Raw genomic sequence first — 24,729 nt, 5'->3', positions numbered from 1 at the left:
TTCACAAGGGAGACCAACACAACATTAAGCAGGTAATTATCATGTTATGGCTGATTTGTGTACATGTAGCACACAATTGAAGATTAGCTCCAGTTTTGACTTATAAAATATAATGAAGGGCTGTGATGAGTATTTAAGCCCCATTGCAACATGGTGAAGATCGCTTTGTCCCCTTTCCTCCAACATAGTCCCCATTGTTTACTTTTGATGGACACATGGCAGGATTGCATACTCGTTTTACTACAAGACTGTATTATCCCCTTTTCCCCAAAGTTGTCAATAACCAGAGACTCATCGAGATACACGGATGTTGTAAACCATGACAAAGGGCTGGCAGCTTTCAAATGTTTTTCTTTAATAGTTGTGCAAACTGGTCACACATTAGGGCAGTCTTATATGTTACAAGGCCAGTATGACTAAAATGACATTGGTGGTATTTGCTGCTGTGGATGGTATCACACAAGGGTACATATTTTAGTGGATATATGATGCCCTTATATGATGGCAGCAACCAGATCTGAGCTCTCTCCACAGCTCCTCCTATGCAGGTATCTGTCTTAGATCCTATGGACCACAGGCCGGTCGCAGAATACTGTGCCAACCCTCTATGCAGACTTCTACAGCAAGCTTCCACAACATGTCACACTACTACCCCAACAACCATGGTGGGAACAGGATCCGAACTTATAGTATTTGCCAGTAACACTGGAGGTAAGTGATGTTCTTGCATTCCATCCTTCCTCTTCCTGATCTTCACAGTGCAACCACATTTTCTCACATTTCCAAAGGATCCTACCAAGTTCTAATACCATCATATCGTAGAGGATAGAAACAGGTTTTTTTGCAGCAGAACAATAAGCTTTTGGTGCACACATTATTAAAAATCAACAGTCTCTGCACAGAAGTGCTCTTCTGTACCTTACATGTCATGGATCTGTGAGATATATACCCCATCAAGACCTCTTAGGGCAGTTTAACTTACATGAAATAAACACATTAAATCTAGAGCTAATATATGACTAATATGGCAAGCCAAAACGGACAGCCCTTTTTGGACTCATTTTCCTGGGACCCTGACAGCAGTACCACCTCTACTGTCTTGATGGCAATCCTATAGACTTGCATGCATTGAATTTTTCTCTAATACAAAGTAGTTAACAGAAGCTCTAATGTTAGCAGAAAACTTGACAGATAGGGAATTTTTTTTTATTTTTGGCAAGTCTGAAATCATTTTATAGGTCATTTTATAACACTAGTGGGCATGAACCTCGTTCGCAGCTTGTAGACAGGAACGATTCTATTAACAATATTAAGCAGTGCTAATTATGGAGATTCCTTACAGAAGGCTACCAAGAAGGACGCACATTCTAGAAATATTATCTAGCTAAATATCTGGCAAACTATGAATGCTTGCCTCCATATTCTAACACGGGATAGCACAGTGCTATACACAAAATTATGGACTTACTGCTATCATTTTGTTACATAGCAGACTCCTCACAGCTATAAGTATTTGTACTTTTAACACTTTGATCTGCCTCTGTAGAGGAACGCTACTGTGGCATCTAATTGTTGTTATCACCAAGCAGTATGAAAATATACATAACGGACAGATTTCAAAGTGAGGTTATCCCAATAATATAAAAAGAGGCTTTATTACTGGCTTTTCTTTGTTTATGCACAAGAATGTAATAAAAATGTATAGGTGATTATGTACGAAGTAAACGTTCTTAAAGGATATTAAACCTCACTGGAAAATCACATTGGGTTATACAGTACAGAAATAGGTTGCAAATAAGCAAAATATACAATTAGGCCAACATCATTTAGAGAAGTACTGAATGTAGAAATAACTCAAAGAAGGACCTAGTCAGTGTACAACCTCCTGAAATCATCAGTTTAGTAGTAATATGCTGTTTTGTGCCACATTGTTGTCCATATTTCAGCTGGTGTGTTGGGGCACTGGGGTTTGGAAACAGAATAGCACCAAGGAAGGAGAACATATCCTGGAAAGTTTAGATTCCCAACACATTTGGACTTTATGTACAGCAAGTATATTTAAAAAAAGATCTTTTGGATTCCATGTCCCAGATATATCCAACTACAAGGTTATATAGTTATGTACTTCTGCCATTGGCCCCTATTGACAAAACATTATGTAAAAAATGATACCACTCATTCAGTAGTATTTAAAAGAATACACTAAGTTGAATTAAAGGACTGTATGCTTGCTATACTGTTGTGTCCTTCATGTATGTGGAATTTGCTACGGTTCTCTAGGCTATAACAAGTTATATCCTCATTGTGTGAGGATATGTTAACCTGCTAGGTCAAGGGGCCACAGATGAGCATAGCAAAGGGCAAGGATATAACTGAGGAGCACTTGAAATAATGGATGATACAGCAGCCTTTGTTCAGGGCTGATGACTTAATGATGTTGGTACTGTGCCTGGCACGATTAGTTTGGGGGCCACTATCTGCATTCCAACATTTTTGGGTGACTACTTATATTACCATTATCTCAGAAGTACTGTATTTAGGAGGTATCAGTAGGATAGCACTATTATAGCACCAGGATAGAGAGTTTGTGCTGAGAAGATGAGGAGGATAATGGAAAAGTAACAAACCCAAGATGCATGGACAGCAAACTCTGCAGAGATGAGTTGTTTGTGGCTGGAAGAAGTTGTCATGATGGCATGGGCTGAATGAGAAGATGAGGAGAGAGAATTTTTAGAATCAGGAGAGTGAGTCACTGGATTCAATTGTTGTGTATTTTTTCTGTGACTCTTTGATCAGAGCTGTATTCTCCTATGTGTTCTTTAAGGATGCATAGGTGGGGGAAGGATTTAGTGCATACGCCTTGCAGTTTATACCCCTCATCTTTTAACACCCCAGCGATACCCCTGCTATAATGGGTTTGCAAAGCTAGACATTAACTACAATTACAAGCAAAGACATTAATATGGCAATTCCTGCATCAAAGTGGTGTACAGTATGAAGGGTTTGGTTCCAGTTTTTACCTAGTACACCTGTTATATCACCCCATGAAAGCAAAATAAACACTGTGAAAAGGTCTAGATTATAGTTCCACTATGCATTTTCTGTATATTTGGTACTGTTGTATCTTGCATTCAGTAGCGGTTCAAAACCTTGTCGCTGTCTTCTGTGTACGAAAAGAATAAGCAACACCAAAAGGACAAGCAAGGCAATAAGTATGCCACCAACAGTTGAAGCAACTACCACAGCCACTGCACGGCTGTCTGGATCAGAGGCTAGAGGAAAAACATAAGAGAAATGGATTAGGAAGATGTCCATTATTAAACATGTATATCATTAAACCCTTTCCAACCACCATATGACTATGTATGTCCTAACTGCCTATGCCTATGCAGTTAGAACGTATATAGACATCAGTAATCTGTGCTGTGAATAGAACATGGTCCCTTTGTTGTCCCTAACTCCCATGTGAGTTTTGTCGTGTCTTCGTTTTCCTCTGTTATTCTCTGTCCGATTCCCATCTACGGACACCTATGAAATCTAGTAAGGTTCCAGGCGTGGAATAGCCCTTGTCAGGGCTGTAGCCCTGCTGTATGCAAGATCAGTCAGGGTCAGAGTAGAGGCAGATCCCTCTTCCCCTGCCCTGCGTCTTTTTTTTTTCGTTCCACCTGGACTATCTCTCTTGTACTTGGTATTCCTCACAATCTGTCTGTCATTTTGGTCTGAGGGACTGAGTTGATCTCTCTATTATGCAAATCAGTTGCAAAGATATCACAGCAGTGCATATCAGAACTGCAAAATGTGACCTGGACATAAGAGCATCAATGACCCTTTGTAATAGAAAGGTTAATTTATAGGCAAATTATTGCTTCTTCTTTGTGATTGAACACTTTTAGGATTTTATGCAACTTAACCCCTTAAGGACATGGCCTATTTTGGCGTTGAGGACGCAACGATTTTTGGCAAATTTTTATCTTCATTTTTCAAAAGCCATAACTTTTTTTATTTTTCCGTCGACAGGGCTTGTTTTTTTGTGTGGCGAACTGTAGTTTTTTTGGGTACATAGACTATATTAATTTTTTTTTGATAGCAGGAAGAAAACACACATCAATTCTGGGATAGATTTTTTTTTCTTTTACAACGTTCATCATGCAGCATAAATGACAGAATATTTTTTTCTGCAAGCTGGTATGATTACAACGATACCAAAATTCTTAGTTTTTTTTAGGTTTTTACGACTTTTCCACAATAAAAGTCTTTTTTTTTTAAATTATTTTTTTCTATATCGCTGCATTCAAAGTCCTATAACTTTTTTGCAAGACAAGCTGTAGTTTTTATTGGTTCCATTTGAGGTGCATACAACTTTTTTATCCCTTTTATTGCATTTTTTTGTGAGGCAAGATGAAAAAAATAAGCATTTTGCCTCACTTTTTTAGGGTTTTTCTGTACGCTATTTGCCGTGCAGGATAAGAAGTGTGTTCAATTTATTGTACACGTCGTTGTGAATACGACAATACCAAATATGTAGGATTTTAATTTTTAGAACATTTTTTATGCTAATATAGGAAAAAGCACAAAAAAGTTTTTTTTTTTTTAAACATTATTTTGATCTTTTTTTTACCCTATTTGTGTAATTGTGGGGGACTTGCACCATAGCACCTATGATCGCTATGATAAGACATTGCAGGACTTCTGTCCTGCAATGCCTTATCGCTTGCTATAGCGATCATAGGCACTGGTAATGCAGGACATCTGTATGTGGTATTTTTCTAGCTATATATAGCACTCATTGAGTGCTATGTAGACTGTAAAAGAGAAGGCAGAAGCAGTTAAGAACTGCTTCTACCTTCTCCCCAGGGTCCTCGGCTGTGACTAAAAAACTGTAATCCTATACTGTGCTTTTGCTAACCGCTGGGATTAAAGCCCAGAGCCAAGCGCCGTAAATTTACTGCACTTGGTCATTATAGGGTTGAACAGGTCTAGAGATGTGGAGACATTTTGTGCGCCACTCAACTACTGGAGTGAGAATACTAAATGTTGTGACTTTTTAAGTTGTTGCATGTTGAATGTCTCTAAATTCTGGCCAAGCAGAAAGTCATGCCCCCTTTCCTATACACTTGTGAAAAGAGGAGAGTTGTAGCAAATTTGTCTAAATTGATTTGTGCCAAAAAGGTGAAACTTTTGCCAGAATTCTAGCGCCGTATCAGTTATAAATGTGTCCCATTGTTTTTTTCGTTCAACTATGAGACTGAATACCAGTTTGTAAATGGTAAAAAGAGGTACCTGGTAAGTCAACAGCATATGCATATCCTAGCTGTTCAGTAGGCATAAAGAGTTGGTCATTTGTTATTGGAGGAAAGAAAGGCACCATGTTAAACAAGCGATTGTGTCCGATCGGTGCCAGTTCCTGAGGCCAAACCGTATCAGAGGGGTCAAATCGTTTCATCCATTCCTCAAATATTGCATCAGTGAAGGCATGAAGTACCTAAAAATTAGGGCATAACTTAAAGCATACTGTAATAGTGTCAACATTTAGCAGTGTCTTAAAGTTAAAAAAAGAAAATCCGACTGATCAGATTACAAAAACTATTTTAACACCTTCAAGAATAAGCCTGTTTAAGTCTTAAAGGGATTGTGCAGTTGTAAACTATTGATGCCATATCCTTAGGATAGAGCATCAATAGTAAATGGGTGGGGGTTCACTATCTGGGACAGCTGTTTGCTGAACTTATGCACTAGTCCACTGGGCTGATTTCTGAAGGAAGCAGACAGCTCCATTCCAACTGCAGTGGCCAGGCTTGGTATTACAGGCAAAGTTGCCATTCACTTTGATGGGAACTTTACCTGCAATACCAAGCCGGACAACTGGCATGGGTAAAGAGCTGTCTGCTTCCTGCAGAAATCAACTTAGTGTATTAGTTAGTAAACAGCTAATCCATTGTGCAGGAGCCCTTAAACAGAGAATAAATCTTTAAGGGCTCGGTCAGAGGAGCGTTTTTTTTGGTGCGCCTATATGCAAAATGCACGTGACCGAAGCTCTGTGCTTTTATTTACATGTGCTGAAAATAGTGTGTGCAGGCCTTCAACGGGTAAAGTTTCAGATGCCCGTTCACTGGAGCAGTTGTGCTTGTAGAATCGCAGCTCCTCCACGAAGGTTCCCCCATCACTGAACACTGTGACAGCACTGTCACAGTGTTCAGTGATGATGGGACTCCCTACGGCCATGAAAGAATCACCTGTCACAGCTGTGGCAGAGGACCGCGATGCTATCCCATTGCTTTCAATGGGGCCAACGCTGCTGCCGCCCCACTGAAAGCGATGGATAAAGGCAACCCCTGCAGCAATAATTTTTGGCAGGTAGCTTGAAATATAAGACCTACCACAAAAGTCATCCCTAGCTGTTAAAAAAATAAAAATAATAATAATTTAACTCACCTAAAAGCACTGTCCGGCTCTTCTCCCCATCCGTCTTCATCTGTATTCTGGTGGCCGGAGATTGAAAAATCCCTGCCTCTGATTGGCTGTCCACTGTGACCAATCGCAGGCAGTATTTTATTGAGGCTTCATGCACACTGGCGGATTTTTGCTGTGGAATCTGGAGCGGGCGTCCGCTTCTGGGTTCCACCGCAATAACTCTCCATAGCATGCTATTGAAAAATGATTCCTCAAGATGAGCGATCACCTTGCACTGCCGCCTGTGGTTGCAAAATCACAGCATGCTCCATTTTACTGTGGATTCTACATGGACTGCTTCTATTGAAGTCAATGGAAACCGTCCGACCCACGGCCTGTCCACAAGTGGCATTGTGGACGGGCCACAGAGCAGCTGTGCAGGAAAAGTCGAAGTTTTTTTTTTAAAAATCTGTACTGCGCATTGTTGACGGCGATACATGAGGACCATCTGCTGTCCAGACTTAAAATTTAAAAAGCAGGTACATGTGAACGACGCTGCATCCAGGACTGAATTCCATGTGTGGATTCTGACCTGCCCCTGTGCATGCAGCCTAAGGCCGCGGCCAGATGTGCGATTAAAAATCGTCTCTCTTAGAACTAATGCTTTCCAATGAAAGTGGTCACATGTCCATTGTTTAGAGGCGCTAAATAATCGCACCTGCAAAAGATAGGACATGCTAGTGCAAATGCACCCGGTCATTTGATTTTTCTAGACGAGATTTTTGCTCTAAAAAAAATGTTAAAATTTTTTTTTAAAAAGACGCCCGTCTGACCAAGCCCTTAAGTGGTAAAAGTAGACTGATACAATTCGCACATGTTTATTAAAAACACTGATATACATTTCTACTTGTTTATTTTGGAAGCACAATTGAACAATACCATAAGCTTCTGAGCAATTTAGGAAACTTACTGATTTTACATTTTTGGCATTTATCTTTTTTAATTTTCACTTATATTTAACTTATAACTTTTAACTTATATAGATGGTAGTGATGATTAATTTAAATAAATTGATGTAATAAGTAATATATGTTAAAAATTAATGTAGGAGTACATTCACATACAGTATATCTGTGGAAAATGTGCTTCAAATTCCGCATTACACCACTAGTGCGTATTTTGATGCAGATGTGGTGTGAATCTGCGCCAAAATCCACTACGTGTGAACATAGCCTTATAAATGCCATGTATTTCCAGATACAGTATTAAGAATAAACCCTACACTATACAATCACCGATGCCAGCTAAATAGTGTAGGTGACTGAAATAGGGGATTGTAATAGAAGGGGTTAATGTGTCTATTTTCAACTTCATTGTCAGAACCTTTGCCAATATCTTCACTATACTGTAAAGTATAGAATAGCGGCCATTTAAACTAAAGCCGTATTGATCTTCAGGTTTGGGAACTAGCGCAATCGCTACCTCACACGTTGAAGCAAGCAACATGCTTTACCTGAGACTTCTCTCGTGATTCCTATAATAATTTTACCAAACAATTAGGAAATCCAGCGTTTTTCCATATTGTTCATCCTACTTTCGAAAGGTTACATCTTTTAAATATGAACCCAACCCCTATTCAGTATACCCCACCCAGAAGAGTGTAATTGGTGAATTCTCTTCATATTGGTCAACATTTGCTTTCCAGAGCAAGAAAAGCTGCAAGTTTGTTCACCATCCATTTCCGTAGAAAAGTTGTGCAGTGGGTAAAATATGAATGTCCTGCCCATTTACGCTTGTGTTTCAGTGCAACATTGTATCAACAGAAAATTAAACTGCAGTAATAAATACCACAAAGATGGGGTCGTTGGCAGCAGAGTGTGAGAGGGCACTGGTCCCATTTAAGAAAGCATGCACCAAATTATGAAGGCTGTTCACTGAAGAGTCCAGTTCTCCATCCGGTTCCTCAAAACCCTCTAATGCATTCCTGTACGTTAAAACGATATGCATATTAAATATGTGAACCGTCAACCAGTATATATCCAATAGATTAATGTAACAGAAACATTGGCAAACACAAGTACTGTATAAGCAGATTGTGACACATACTGTAACTCCCCATACCCCAAAGTAAAGAAGGTTATGACTTCTGAACAAGAAAAACAACAGTTAACTCCCAGTCACATCCTTTACCATAGCAGGCATTGGCATTCTTAAAGGGGATGTCCAGCGTAAATAATCTTCTGAAATGTCATAACTACAAGTGAGTTGATCTTGGAACGTAACAAATTTCCAGGGAGAATGGACTCTATAAAGTGATCAAACCTTTTTGGCTCATAGTTTCAAATTAAATATAGCCAAAGCAAGTGAAGGATAAGGGTGAGGGATTGGCGCTGATGGTCTAACTGGGCAGTGAGGCATTTGGGGCAGAGGGTATAGACGTCTATAGATGATTTAGTTAGGCTGGGTTTGGGTCGATCTTTCCGGAGTGTCAGGTTTGCTTGGGGCCCTTTGGTGTAGTATAGCTTTGTGATGGTAGGAGATTAGACTGCTACTTTGTAGTTGGGCCTGGAATGTTAGTGCCCTCTTCAGGATTGTAAGGTTGTAGAGGGAATCTGCCCAATGGAGTTAAAGAAGATGCTTGCAGAATTTCAGGTGAAATATTTCTGTTGGGGTAGAATCCCACCTTGACCAGTTTGAGTATGTGTTCAGGCCTCACACTTCACTGCCATATAGACAGACCAGGGTGATGATGTTGTCAAAGATTTTAAGCCTGTTATGTAGTGAAGAGGCTATGGCACTCGCCTGAGTGCCGCAGACTCTTGAAACAGCTGACATTTCCTGAAGATGAAGCATCAATATTCGATTTTTCCGGAAAAGCCCTTTAACGTTGTACTATGAGTGTTGTGTTGGAAAAAAATGTAATGGAACAAAAGAAAAGACAAAATTGTCGCCTGTAAACTAAAGGCCCTTTTATATGCAAACATAATCTTTCAAACAACTGAAAGATTTAGCGATTTATTTGCATAAAGTGTTAATGGCAATTAACACTTTATTATCTTCATTTGCATATAAAAGGACCTCTTGTAGTTGTTTGCAGAGCCATTGAGCACATTCCTTTGCTCTCCTCTTGGCTAGTGTAAAAATGCTGTGAGGAGAACATCCTGCAGTCTTTTGAAAGATCAGCGAAATACATTCAAATGGAATGAATTTGCTCAGTCTTTTTAGTGGCTGAACAATGGATTTTAAGTGAACTAAAATCCATCGTTCAAACGGAAAGAGCATGTTGCCTGCATTTACATGTAACGATTATCACTCATTTTTGGCCGTTTGAATGAATTTAGAGCGATAATCGTTGCGTGTAAAAGGGCCTTAACAGCATCTAAGGAAGAATAAATCCAAAATGAGTAGTACAGCACTTGAGCAGAGAATACCTAATGAAAACCATGTTTTGCTAATTTTATACACGAAAATCCCCCAGCTATACCTAAAGCTAGATGAAGAGTTTGTGAAGTAGGGCGGATTGTCAAACTCTCGCAGAGAAAGACATTTCTGTACATCTTCCATACTTGGTAGTCGTCCACCAGTTCTGTTAATTGGATTCCTTCTAAGACGACCTTCAGAAGTTCCATTACACAAGGTAACTTGACGGTTGTAGTCATCCAGGCTAAAATGGTTGCAGTACAAAAAAGATCAGTATAGAAATATTATGTGCAAGATACAATATAATACTATATAAATGTACATATACTACACAATACACTGATTAGGAATGAGTAGCCTGATGAAGTCATGTAAAGAGTGATCAGCTGTACAAATGTTAACATACACAACTCATTAGGGGTGTAGCTAAGGGCTCATAGGCCCGGATGCAAAAATTCAGCTTGGATCCATTGGTGCAGCACCATACCATGACTAAATAATATCCCTATACCCTGACTGGATAATACCCCCACACCATGACCACATAATATTACCGTACTGTGACTGGATAATACCCCCACACCATGACCACATAATATTACCGTACTGTGACTGGATAATACCCCCCACACCATGACCACATAATATTACCGTACTGTGACTGGATAATACCCCCACACCATGACCACATAATATTACCGTACTGTGACTGGATAATACCCCCACACCATGACCACATAATATTACCGTACTGTGACTGGATAATACCCCCACACCATGACCACATAATATTACCATACTGTGACTGGATAATACCACCATACCATTGTTGAATAAAAAACAATTCTGAAATTATAAGCATATTGCATGAAACATTACTAATATACTGAGACTATGACCCCTCCCTGTGCCAATAATATACTATGAGCTCCATGTGACCCTCCAATACACAATAATCTCTTTATGTGCCCCATCATATATTCTATGACCCCCCCTCTATCACACACTCTCATATACCATGAACAACTACATCCCCTCCTATAGACTAAGTAGCCTCTGTGTCACCTAATTATATACTATGACCCCTATACTAACACACTTGTATCATATGACCCTACCTGTGGTCCCACTCCTATATACTATAACCCCTCAATGTCCCACTCCTATATACTATGGTTTTAACCTCCTGTACCCCCCTTCCTATATACTATGACACTCCTGTATAGCCTATGTTGTATTCCTATATACCACAATATGACCCCCATATGTCCCCTCCTATATACTATAGCCCCACAGTTCTATATATTATGACTCATAGTATATAGAAGTAGGGGTCACATCAGCTCATAGTTCATAGGATTGGATGTATAGGGGGTCAGAGTACATTATATAGGAAGGGATCATATGGTAGTATATAGGAGTGGGACACAGGGGGCTCACAATATACAGGAGGGGCGCACAGAGGGCCATAGTATGACTATGTAGTTTAGAGTGGTGTGTTTGGTGCTCACCTATAGACATTCCCACTCAGTCTCCTCCATCTCTTCCCGGTCCCAGTGATCAGTTCTGAGTCCTCCTCCTGGTGTGTCAGGCAGGAGGGCACTGCTGGTTGCACTTGGGTTGTGGTTATAAAGTTGCAGCCACATCATGATCATTAGCAGCTTCACTCCACTCCTGGCTGTCCCGCTGCTCAGACCAATGCTGCACAGGAGGCAGTGAAGGGGAAAGTTGGCCAGCGTCTGGTCGGTACATACAATCAGGAGCGGTGAGAGATCAGGAACTGGAGTGGGGGGAAAGTTATAACCATTCATGTAGTGCAGGGACCCCTTGGGTCACCCAGGCTCAGGGGCTGGGTCGCAATTGGGACCCCTATAGCTATGCCACTGCAGGTCTGTAGGGCCAACACCAAAATAAATTACCTGTTACACACAATTTCCCAGTTAGAAAATCTGGAACCAGCACTAATTAAAGTAGGATCGTCCAGTCTAGGTGCACCAAACAATTCATCTGTACACACGTCACACTCATTTCTGCCAGTAGCAAAGTTCCAGAATGGTAATGCAAATGAGTCATTACCAATTAACCTCTGTAAAAGAAAGTATGAGACAAATCCATATGAAAGTAGTAATGCTGGCCACAAAAGCATACAGAAGCACCTCAAAGATATTGCTGGTGGTGTTGGGTAAAATCACAGGTAAATGAAATGTCTAATAATGCCTGCTATAGAGATCAGTATCAGCCAATCAGCAGCCAGGGCACTCTGGTGATGTCACTAAATGTGTCCTCCATTTTGCATATGGGCAGCAGTTTCAATGGGTGCCTGCTAAAGATGAGCGAACGTGTTCGGCTCCGCCCCTTTTCGCCCGAACACCGAACTTTGCGAGCAATTCCGTGCTCGGGCAAAAAAAGTTCGGGGGTCGCCGTGGCAGCGCGGGGGGTGCGGCGGGGAGTGGGGGGGAGAGGGAGAGAGAGAGGGCTCCCCCCTGTTCCCCGCTGCTGCCGCCCGCGCCGCCGCACCTCTCCCCGCCCCCCGGCGCCCCCCGAATCTTTACGCGCGGACACTGAAGTCCTCGGTAAAGCCGGTGTCCGGGTGCGTAAGTGTTCGTTAAGAACACGTTCGCTCATCTCTAGTGCCTGCATCACATGACCTAGCTATACATAGCATAGCGTAGTATAATCAACAGCAGCCATTTTGCAATTGAGCACAAAAACACAAAACGTGGTCTGTGCATTGGGAGAGGGCATATGTCTTCTGCTGTGAACATGTATAGCAGCAATGCAGACAGACAAGCTACGCATTCGCATGGGGAATATTGCAGTTCTCTATTTGTGGCTCGGACATCTTTAAAAGTTGCCAGTCCAGCCACTATGAAGTATTTGCAGACCTTACACAGCTATCAGTGGGGCTTGGGGAATTCAATTCTGCTGTGCCAAACAGGGACAGCGCACAAAGATACAAGCCGTACTGTGTGGCCTTCTGTTCTAATATCGTGCCTCCCAGGGATTGCGGCTTATTTAGTTGGTTGTGATTTTTTTTGTTTATAGAAAAAACGAAACCAAGAGATACCCAAACAGGGAAACATCAAATACACACAGCGCGTGTCAGCGGCCTGAGATGTAGTGATTGCATTCGTGACTGAACTACGAATTATTTCCTGGCCATACATATCTAACAGTAGCTTTTGGCAAAGTACAAAGCTAGTTGAAAAGTTACAAAAAAAACTATACAAAAAAGTAAACTAAAAAAATGACTAAGTAAAAATAATAATAAGTGGAAACATGAAGGAGGCAAGGGCTAGGAGACACGTTGTTGTTGGTGGTGCTGTTGCTGCTCTCTTTCTCCTGCTTTTGCCGTGTTTCCTCCTCCTTATCCCAAAACAAAAATTTTCTAAAACACAATAAACAGACATAGCTCTACAGCCTTTCCTTGGAGGAGGCCCGTGCTTGGCTGTTCTGTCCAACTGGTAGAACTTGTCTTTCGCAAACCTTATGACATTTCTATCACATGCTATCTTCATTGGTAAAATTTGTGTTCTAGGAGACCCTATATGGGCCTTTTTTTGTTTTCAGTGACACCTGTGTTCTAAGGTTGTCCCCCACACCACTGTACCATAGTTTGATGAATTTGTGGGAGGAGCATAGTGTTCCCAAATGTGTGGCTGTACTCACATGCAATTTTTTTTTTTGGGGGGGGGGGGCTTCTGGAGAGCAAATCAGTGAACTCAATTTTTAGTGTCATTGACTTTACGGGGAATTGGAATCAGCTATCCCGATTTTTTTGTGAAATTGGCCCAATACCGACACAAAATGATTATTCCACTAATCGCGCAACACTAATTGCCAATGCCATAGACTTTCCCGATCAGAGCTGCTCAATGTCTATGGTGTAAAAACCAAGGAGCACAACCAAACAGCACTGGTGATGAACTTCCTCCAAAAAACAAGTCAATTTAAAGAGAAAGAAAGAGAACCCAAAACAAAAGTGGTTGAAAACAACGTATGGGGCCTAAATGAGGCCACATTAGGTCAGCATCCAACATTTTCACTGTTGCCTAACGCAATAGATATATAAAGGTCTGAATGTAGAGAATAAGTTAACACTTTATGTTTAGTGTGCACTAAGCGGAGGGCTACCTGCAAATCTCTCTCCAACAGCAACAGGTGGTATCGATGCCATGTGACGAAGGCAGGTCCTTTATGGGATAAGTCAATAGCTTTAAATGGACGTCCTGGCCCTGAAGCACAAAAAAATATATATTTTTTTTTAATTTTAAAAACAAATTTTGGACTGGAAAGTAGAATTTTACTGTATCCTTCCGATCTACAATATCCTTTGGTTCAATCTATCACAGCAGCAGAGGTTCTGTACAAGGATAAATGAGTATAAAGTTACATTTTCTATGGGACAATCAATTGATTAATTAGATGTCAGTTTAGTAATTTGATAGAATAGATTATGATTAGTCTAGTAAAACAGACTAATGATGCCGCAGGGTTCAGTTATAGGTCCACTGCATTTTAATGTCCTGTGCATAGCTGAACAGAATAAGATATTGATCTTTAGGTGAATTAGGTTTGGAAGGCATACAAAACTAGAACAATTATTCATAAGAAAGGATCATTTTCGAGTACATTCTACAAGATAAAACCCTGTTACATAAATATGGCAATATGTACATGTAAACATGCTAACAAGACGACTATTATACATGAGCCATACTCTAAGCAAGTGGGAGAACAGAATATACAAAACCTGCACTGATTTATGAGACTCCGGTACAATAGTAAAACAATAGTCATTTATCATATGAACTGTAGGAGACGTTGAACATTGTTTTTCCCCTTGTTAACGCACAAAGACAAAACACAAGCTCCTTCGAAGATTGAATTTTAGTTAGCAGCAATATACACTGTATGCCATTATTTACTGCACTTATTCCATACAATACAATCAATAAAGCCCATTTATATAGTACAATACATGTTATACAAAAGAAATGGGCAAAGTCAGCATAAAAAAGGAAGTCAACTATTAATTATAATTCCGCTAATAAGACAGCTTATATTAAATTCTATTACCACTGCTTCCCTGGTCTCAGGAAAAAAAGTTACTTGCTCATAGGAAATATGATTGAGTTCGTATTTAGACCTTAGGAGAGACATTGACCCCTAGATAGTCCTTTGAATTTGCCAAAATAAGCATATGTAGATAAAAGCCGTTGTCTCATGAAAACAAGCACCTTTCAAACACAAGCTGATTGCTGGTTGTTCAACTATTAACCTTTTCCAATCAATGTCCGACTTCTTCCTACATTCTGATTGAAGCCTATGCAGCTCTGATGTCAGAAGACATCCGGCAGGATATTCTTACTGTATATTGCCGCTCTGTTGTCGAGGGGCCTCTCCGCCATGTAACATACTGCAGTACTTGCTCTAGCCAGCAGATGGCACCATTGTATAATGGCAGAAAGAGAAAGCTTCATAGGAAACCCTGAATCCAAAATTGGATTGGAAAGGGTTAACATTGGGGAAGCTGCATCTGGGCAGACAATGTGACAACTACATAATGTAGCTGCAATTCAAATAAATGGCCGTCCATATAATGCACTGATAGGTCAGATCAACCAAAGGAAAGAATACCAGAGTGGGGAGCTCCCTATATACCACAATAGGGGTTGTCGTTATATGACAAAACCTTCAATATTGGGACCACTATCTATAAACCAAAGTTAATTTTTCTACGAAGAACAGCTCTAACTCTAGAGCCCCTGGTACTTCTTTCATATTACATGGACAAGCCACCAGTTACAATGGACATGGCTTCCTACAATACTGGATGGAAAATCATTAGGAGTTACTTCTACTGGCTATGACAGCTGATGAGCAGAGCCCTCTCATGTGACCTGGCACAGTTTATACACCTTGCTATTTAGTAAATACATAACTTTCAGTACAGATGGGTTCTTTGCATATTTTAATATTATGGTTAAAAAGGAAAAGTTTTTTTCAGCTACAGTTATACAATTACTGTGAAGGTCCTAAAAACATTCTGAGTGTCTCCATGAATGCTTTTGGATTGATACAAAGAATTAGGATTGTGCAAGAACAGAGATCGGGTGGGAACGTAGTGTGATATTTGTTTAGCGAAATATATAGAGTTTAATCTGTACAGCCTGGAGGAAGGAATCGGAAAAGGGGACATTATCGAAACCTTGAAATATGTTATAGTTGTAAATACGGTTCTGGGAACTGCTTTTAATAAGAAACTAAATATAAGAAGAAGGGGGCACAGTCTGAGATTAGTTGGGGGAAGATCAGAAGCAAAGTCAGGAAATATTTTTTTTACTTAAAGATTAGTAGATGCTTAGAGCAAACTGAAGCAGCAATATCTCTTGCAGGAGAAAGCTGCAGTAAAACTGTAAGAGGGTCACAATCATCACAAACTAAGGTAGCAGTCACATAAAAAACTTCTAACTTCTTTGGATCAACCTCATGGACATCACATCATGGAGTAGCAGGGAGTAGTGTATTCCTGTCAAGACAATGTTGGTCAACCTTTGTCAATGTGTCACGGGAAGAGACCACGCCTAAATGAGTAAAGGGGTGCACCTTACTAATGACAACTATCTCCGTTTGTGAACAACTGTACTGCTGATTATAGAAGTTAAGTTAAGCAACCCAACTAGAGATGAGCGAGCATATTTGCTAAGGGCAATTACTCGATCGAACATTGCGCTTAGCAAGTACCTGCCTGCTTGGAAGAAAAGATTCGGCTGCCGGCGGCGGGCAGGGAGCGGCTGGGGAGAGCAGGTAGGAACGGAGGGGAGATCTCTCTCTCCCTCTCTCCCCCCCACTCCCCACTGCTCACTGCCGCAACTCACCTGTCACCCGTGCCGGCAGCCGAACCTTTTCTTCCGAGCGGGGAGATACTCGCTAAGGACAATGCTCGCTCAAGTAATTGTCCTTAGCGAGTATGCTCGCTGATCTCTAAACCCAACTACTATATTTTTTGAGGCTATGAGCCTTGTAGAAAAAGAAAAAAGGGTAAAGATACTGATATCTGTGTATGTGGCAATCACACATGTAATTGTTGTGGCAGTTTCAGTCAAACACAAGAGTGCATTTAAAAAAAAAAAGGGAGAAGTATTAGTCTTTGCGTTATACTTTGATTTCCTTTTGGATCCACCCCTGCATTTGGCTCAAAACACTGCATGTGTGATTCCAGCCTTGTACACGGACGATTTAGAAGTTGCACCCAAGATTCTCAGGCACACCTCACATCAGACAGCACTCGGACATCCCATCCATGTGCTGTCCAATATGATGAACACCACACAATGACCTGCTATTCTCTTTCAAAAATCAGACAAGAATAGGACATGGTGTGGAAACAGCCCATGGGCATACACACATTAAAATGAATGGGTGCTATTTCGGTCCAACCTTTGGACTAATTTTTCAGTCCAGAAAACGGACAGAAAAAAAGCCTGTGTGCATGTACCCTTATGGTGCCTTCACACCAAGTGTATTTGCTCTAGACTTCCCACCTAAATGGTGTGAATCTTGCCACAGACCTTGGTGTAGATTTTCTGCAGGTTTGAAACTTTGAATTTCAAAAGTTGGATTCCCCTATCAAAATCCACAGCATCAATTGTCAGACCATATTTCAAATACACTGTGGATTCTGTGCAGAGAGTCCCGCTCCACGGGGACAAGACATCCACATGACTTGTACTGCAAATGCTGCACATTTGTCATAGCAAATCCCACTACAGAAATTCAGCAGTATTTCCACTTCATTTGAAGATGACCTGATAGTGCAGCTATGTTAAATGAACATTTATTTCAATTTCAAATAAGACTAAAGGAGATTAACAAACCTAGTAATGTGTCCCTGACGGAATAGTAATGGAGCCAGACAAAGAGGTCATAGATGCTGGTGTTGGCAACTTGTGGTTCAGTTCCATTTGGGCCAAGAAGTCCAAGCCAATGCTGGGTACAAATCACATAGTCAGGATGAATGGTGTTTTTGGCAAGGTCCAGAGCATTCAGGAACTGAGCTCTCTCCTGAGGAGTCAGAGAGTGAATATTTTTCCGTACAACTGGTGGCCTTCTTTGGTCACAGTTGGGGCCCGTCCAGCCAAATTTACATTCTGCACAATTGTAACCTGAAAAGTTTCCTAGTAATAGAAAGATAATTATTTCACAAAGAAATTCTGCATTGAATTCCAGTACAGCAGAGTGTTTGATCAGGGCTTATGGTAAATACTATGGTGACAGCTATTGAATAAGGAAATCCCGCACAGGTAAACATATGATATAATAAAGTTATTAAGGAATTATATATTTTTGAAGTTGGAAGGGACTTGATATTTGTATAGCGCCAATGTATTAGCAAGCTGGGTACTCATTTTACCGACCTCGGAAGGATGGAAGGCTGAGTTAACCTTGGGCCGGGTACCTGAACCAAGCGGGGATTAAACTTGCAACCTAAAGATGCTGCTGAAATACTAGGGAGCTATTCACCAATATTCCGTTAAACCTTTACAATATTTATGTAGGTATAAGCAAGTCTTACAGATCCATATCACCACGTCATTTTTCTAAGAGTCCAATCCATGCTAAATGCAATCTTGACTGTTTAACTACAACACAAGGACTTGCTGGCTGCAATAAGGAGGAGTCCAGGGAATATTTCATTAATGAGACATCTGTTGAGAACAGTTTGTGAAAACACATTGTGCCATCCGTCTAACATACATTTCTGCTGAGACTGGAAGTAAAAAAAAAAAAAAGTGGACTAATGGTAGATACTGTAGATTTTACTGCTTCTAGTGTCAAGTCATATAGTTAATTAACCTTTATTATTTCCATCTACATGGTTGAAAGTAAAATCACCAGCTGTCCTAGGATATATCCTATACTGGTTACTTCCAAACCTCCATATGGAATACGGGCATGCAGAAGTGAAACAGCCACCACAATACTGTATACCCCTATGCTTGTGTGGAACTACCTCAGAGTTTAGGAGGCAATTGGAGTCAGACAGTAACCCAAAAAGGCAGGTGCTAGTAACAAATTTCTAGAACCGTTGGTTACATGGACCTGGGATTTTTGAGCAGCCAAAGTCCCATTTCATATATTTTTTGCATGTGCATAATAAACCCATATTACATGTCAGTAAGGCTGTCTGAAAGAGATCTATTATATCAGTAACTTTCCTGTTGTGGGCTGCAGTGATCTATGATGCTCTGAGTTCAGGCCAGGGTGTCGGGCAGGACATTCATCCATATTACAGGGATAGACGGTAAGTGCGCTCACAATACACTCATGTGAAACTGAACAGTTGTCCAATCCAAGTCAATCAAATAGAAGCGCTGAACGATTAGTGGTTTTCTTAACTGTTAGATAATAAATACACAGTTCAACAACAATAATACGTGCATGATCCTTGCATTAAAATGAAATACCCACATTTAGCTATAATTATACTCATTTTTCATCATTCCGGTTTTACTAAAGGTTGAAATAAAAGGATTTCGTTGTGGAGCTGTAGGGTAAACTACAAAGCCTATGATGATAGCCACAAGAGTGTCTGTGAACACAAATGATACATTAGCAAAGCTTTCCAATCAATGATGCAAACCAATTGGATGATCACCAAAGACAAGTCTTCTTATCTACATCCACAATTACAGGAGTGACTTCAACCTGAAAGCTTTGCAATTTGTCACAGTATCTTCCATTTGCCTTTAGTTGCACTGGTGTGGAGTGGACATAGGAGCAAGCTAGAGCTGGAGTGGTTTACTGCTCTGTGGTAGGTCAATAAGGACCTTACTAGAATATATACTACACTATATGGGGTGGGCGATGGTATTTACTGGTACCCAGTGGTAGGTCAGTTATGACCATACTAGAATATATAGTACACTGTATGGGGTGAGCAATTTGCTTGTACCCTGTGGTAGGTCAGTTATGACCTTACTAGAATATATACTACACTGTATTGGGTGAGGAATGGCATTTACTTGTACCCTGTGGTAGGTCAGTTATTACCATACTAGAATATATACTATACAATATGGGGTGGGTGATGGCACTTACCTGTACACCGGCATGTAGCGTTGTAGAACTTCAGTGGCCAGCGCTCCCGGTCGTCCACATTCCGTAATGTGTAAGGTCCACTCCATGGCCGTTCGTCCACCACTACAGATGTGCAGCTGCCCCGACCCTGCAGGATGCCACACACATTGCCTGGGTCCGACCCTAGTTGGGGGCAGCAACGTTTACTGACTAGTGCCTCCACCGTGGTACAAGCCCTGGGGAACTGAGCCCGAGCAATATGTGTGCAGGACACAGCCAGCAATAGAGCCCATAGATACGTATTAGAATAATGCATGATGATTGAGGCAGTAGGGCATACAACGTCAGTGACACTTATACTAAGCAGATTGCAGGACTTGTCATCCACTGGGAGGATGTGGTGCGTTAACGCCTTGGTATTCCTGCCCTAAGAAATGAGCAAGCTATTTAGTGCCTGTGTTCTGGAGATTGCATAGCCTGCCCATGACACACAGCTCACTTAAGAACTTTCCTTGTGTGTCAGATCTAGTTCTCTAATCCCTGTCTAGAAGCCCGCACGTGATCCGGTGGGACTGGTAGGGCTTGCTCTTATACAGAGACAGGGAGGCCTTTCCCAGGCCTTTGTTCATTCACCAGAAAGCCTCAGCTGCTCCAGATTTTATATTGATCTCCATATGGGGGTGGGATGAATGGTAAGAGCAGCTCTCATGTGCATGACATATGACAGACCTATAGGCGAAGAATGTTCATATTGTGTGCCAAGTGTCATGTGCTCTCACTGATGATGAACATGCAGCTCTAGGTAACAATGCTGAAGATGGTTTCATATCCATTCAGTTCACAAAAATGTCTTTTCTGTTTTTCACCACTTCAATAATGAGGATAATAATCCAAATAAGTTACATTGCAGGGAAGTGTCTTGGAGTGAAAACTGTAGAAAACAGCCTGAAAAGAGGAAAAATGGTACTAAAATGAACATCAAAGAGAGCACGCAAAAGTGTGACTTAAGGGTTAAATGAGCTTGAGCCACTGATCTCGCACTAGCAAAAAACAAAGGGGATGATGATACAAATACAACTAGGATCAGTCTGTTCCAAAGTGGTTCTGGGCATAAAAGCTGGCACAAAAGTGGGCAGATAGCAACTTTTTACTGATTTAAATAAATAACTGGTGTTATCAAAGGGTTAAATCAGTTTGAACCACAGATCTCACACTGCCAACACAAAGAAGGTAATAACCTGCATCAAATACAATTGAGTCTAACCTGGCCCAAAGTGGTTCTGGGCATAAAGGTTGGCATTGGGCATTGTTACTGAACTGACAACTTGGTGCTTTTAAAGTGTTAAAAGAGTTTGGACCACTGATCTAAGACTGCCGACATACAGTGAACTGCATCAAATTTAGTTAAGGTCAGCCTGGCCCAGAGGGGTTCTGGGCATAAAAGTTGGCATCAAAGTGGGCAAAAGGCCACTTCTTACTGGTTTTATATATGTGGGGTTTTCAAGGGTTTGGGCCATAGATCTTTCAAGGGTTTGGGCCATAGATCTTACACTGCCAATACACAGTGATGCCCGCACCAAATACAGGTGAGTCTAGCGTGGCCCAAAGTGTTTCTGGGCATAAAAGTCTACATCAAAGTGGGCAGATGAACACTTTTTACTGATTTTGGAATTGCTGTCATATCAGCTGTAGCAGCTGCCATCACCGGGTTTCAAGACATATGTACCTTCACATCATTAATCTGTTTGCACCTTCACTGGTTTCTCTTGTACTTTCTCTTACAATAGGAATAAGGTCCTGAGGAGATGGGAAAGAGGATACAGGATTTATAGGCTGCTGCGTGGCAGTGCCATGATGTGTAAAGAACAGATTAATGATGTGAAGATACACACTGGGGCACAGATAGACCACTACTACTGGGGGGACAACTACTACCGGGGGCATGGGGTGCCTATTATTTAAGGAGGGACACACAGAGGGCCACTATTGCTTGAGCAATGATGCCCAGTGGAGACCACTATTACTGGAGGACACGCAGAGGAACAAGTATCACTACTTGTGGAGACTGGCAGACTATTCTGACTTTGTGGAAGCACACAGAGCACTGTTATTTTATAGGTGCACAGACAGGGACCACCTATACTTTGGGGGTTGGCACACAGGGACTACTGTTACTTTGTGGGTTACACTAAGAGACCACTATTTCTTTATGGAGGCTCATAGGGACCGATGTTACTTTGTGGGACACAGAGTGGACAATTCGTTTATGGGGGTGCACAGAGGCATCACTTTTACTTTGTGTGGGACCACTATTACTTGATAGGGACATTGAGATGGACAACTATCATTTTGTGGGGGCACTAAGTGAGACCACCATTATTTTGTGCAAAGATTATTTGTGGAGGGCACAAAGTACCATTACTACTTTTAGGCCACTCTCACACACGTTGTCAGTAATGTGATGGGTGATGAGGTGCGTTAAAAATCGTAAAAACGCACAAAAATAGAGCAGACAGAGGTAAAAAATTGTGGCATTAGAAACTACGCGATCGAGCGCTGGTCTGCGAAGCAACATTGAAATCAATGGGAGTGTTGTACCGTGGTAAGCGCAGCGCTTTTTCTTTATCGGAGCACAGATGAGGCATTATTTTGTAGAGGTGTGGTGGGATCAATGGGGAAATTATTACTGCGTGGGGGACTGAGATGAGCTGTAAAAACGCATATGGTTATGTGAAGCAGCCCGAAGGATGGATTCACACATTGTGGATTTATTGTGGAATATTGATTGCAGAATTTGTAGTGAAATTCCCCAACAAAGCTCTGTACAATGTAAGGGAGTTAGATTCAACCAAACCCTATTCCCTCACGGCATCGTGGATGCGAGGACTGCTTCAGATTTTCCGCAATAGAATACCCGCTGTAAATCTGCGATTACGAAATCTACACCTAAATGGTAGAGATTTGTGGTGCTTGTAATTGCAGATCAGCTCCCGAATGTAACCCTTGTGTCGCAGGTGTTGACTTCCACAGCATCATTCCGCAGAATAAATAGACAAGCTGCGGATTTCCGCACCATGTGAAGGAGATTTGTGAAATTCCCTCTAATGCCTCGTACTATAACTGCTGCAGAACCTCTGCAGTGTTTGCTGCTGTGTGATGCGGTCCGGTAGTGCGATGCGGTCCGGTAGTGCTCCCACTGTGATGTTTGGATTTCCAAAGTTGCACTTTATGGTTTCAAAAACTGAAAATTATTAATATGGGGAGATTCAAAACTTTGTTAATCTGTTTATTCTTTTTTCTTCTGTTCCTTTTTTCCACAGCATAAATGATAAAACCAGGTTTTGATGAAAAAAAATGTGTCTGGTGATACCGGGTGAAGTTCTATTTTAAAAGTTAAAAGCGTAAAACAATTCTAGCCGCTTAGCTGAGCAAGGTCTTGTGCTTTAGCCAGCCTCTGCAAAGTCAGAAGAATTTCATAGCAGATTGTGGGCAATCAACATATCTGCGAAGCAATCATCTAGATTATACAACAGGGATTAGTACCCATGAGTGCCTCACATCAATAGTGCCATAATAAGGCTGGAATGTGCCGTTTCTGAACATTAACTGAGATATTTGCTCCATTAAACATGGAAGAATGGATACATGCAAGTGAGCATCCGTATTTATTAGTAATCGCAATAATTCTGCCATAAAAATAAATGGTTGAGGGAATGTGTCTTACCAAACTGGTCGTAAAGAACTTTATGAGAAACAAACAGTACTCAGATATACCTTGTAGCCCCATGAGGGGGATTTCACACTGCATTTCTCAGAAAAAACACTGCATTTTTGCAGCATACCAAAAGGGAATTAATAAATGTAACACAGTAACATAGTATATATACACACACACACACACACACACACACACACACACAACGTTGATCCAGAGGAAGGCAAAAAAAAAATGAAGTAGAAGCCAATTTTCTCCATTTTAGGGGAAAAAATTCCTTCCCGACTCCAATCTGGCAATCAGAATAATCCCTGGATTTACCAACCCGTCTGAAGTTATTAATGGTAATATATATTATTGTATCGCTCAAGAAAGGCTCTTTTAGTGAGTTTGCCATCACCACGTCCTCAGGCAGAGAGTTCCATAGTCTAACTGCTCTAACAGTAAAGAATCCGGTGTTTGTGTGATAATTTTCTTTTTACTAGACGTAGAGTATGCCCCCTTGTTACTGTCATAATGCACCACCACCAGTGTATTTTTTGTGCTGTTTTTGCTGGGTTTTTTTCTGTCCATGTATTTTTTAAAAGAGGAGCCTACAGTTAGGGCCAGAAATATTTGGACAGTAACACAATTTTCGCGAGTTGGGCTCTGCATGCCACCGCATTGGATTTGAAATGAAGCCTCTACAACAGAATTCAAGTGCAGATTGTAACGTTTAATTTTTAAAGGGTTGAACAAAAATATCTGATAGAAAATGTAGGAATTGTACACATTTCTTTACAAACACTGCACATTTTAGGAGCTCAAAAGTAATTGGACAAATAAACATAACCCAAACAAAATATTTTTTTTTCAATATTTTGTTGCGAATCCTTTGGAGGCAATCACTGCCTTAAGTCTGGAACCCATGGACATCACCAAACGCTGGGTTTCCTCCTTCTTAATGCTTTGCCAGGCCTTTACAGCCGCAGCCTTCAGGTCTTGCTTGTTTCTGGGTCTTTCCGTCTGAAGTCTGGATTTGAGCAAGTGAAATGCATGCTCAATTGGGTTAAGATCTGGTGATTGACTTGGCCATTGCAGAATGTTCCACTTTTTTGCACTCATGAACTCCTGGGTAGCTT

At 41.0% G+C, this 24,729-nt stretch overlaps 1 protein-coding gene across 1 annotated transcript; it reads right to left on the bottom strand.

The window, feature by feature from the left end:
• Positions 1 to 331: 331 nt before the first annotated feature.
• DCT (dopachrome tautomerase) lies at positions 332 to 20,509 on the bottom strand. Its single transcript, XM_066580682.1, has 8 exons — positions 19,915 to 20,509; positions 17,691 to 17,990; positions 13,945 to 14,045; positions 11,730 to 11,896; positions 9,875 to 10,054; positions 8,239 to 8,374; positions 5,281 to 5,482; positions 332 to 3,272 (listed from the first exon to the last, which is right to left on the bottom strand). The coding sequence occupies exons 1-8, from the start codon at positions 20,207 to 20,209 to the stop codon at positions 3,091 to 3,093; spliced, it is 1,563 nt and encodes a 520-aa protein (XP_066436779.1). The 5' UTR covers positions 20,210 to 20,509; the 3' UTR covers positions 332 to 3,090.
• Between the last annotated feature and the right edge of the window lie 4,220 nt (positions 20,510 to 24,729).

The sequence above is a fragment of the Eleutherodactylus coqui genome, chromosome 1 (genome assembly GCF_035609145.1).
Source record: "Eleutherodactylus coqui strain aEleCoq1 chromosome 1, aEleCoq1.hap1, whole genome shotgun sequence".
Lineage (NCBI taxonomy): Eukaryota > Metazoa > Chordata > Amphibia > Anura > Eleutherodactylidae > Eleutherodactylus > Eleutherodactylus coqui.
This window is presented reverse-complemented; position numbering and strand designations above follow the sequence as displayed.

Coding starts and splice junctions, on each gene's coding strand:
- DCT (XM_066580682.1), bottom strand. CDS start 20,209: ATGCATTATTCTAATACGTATCTATGGGCTCTATTGCTGGCTGTGTCC. Junction 17,991..19,914: donor CGCTACATGCCGGTGTACAG/GTAAGTGCCATC, acceptor TTCTATTACTAG/GAAACTTTTCAGGTTACAAT. Junction 3,273..5,280: donor ATATGCTGTTGACTTACCAG/GTACCTCTTTTT, acceptor TTTTTCCTCTAG/CCTCTGATCCAGACAGCCGT.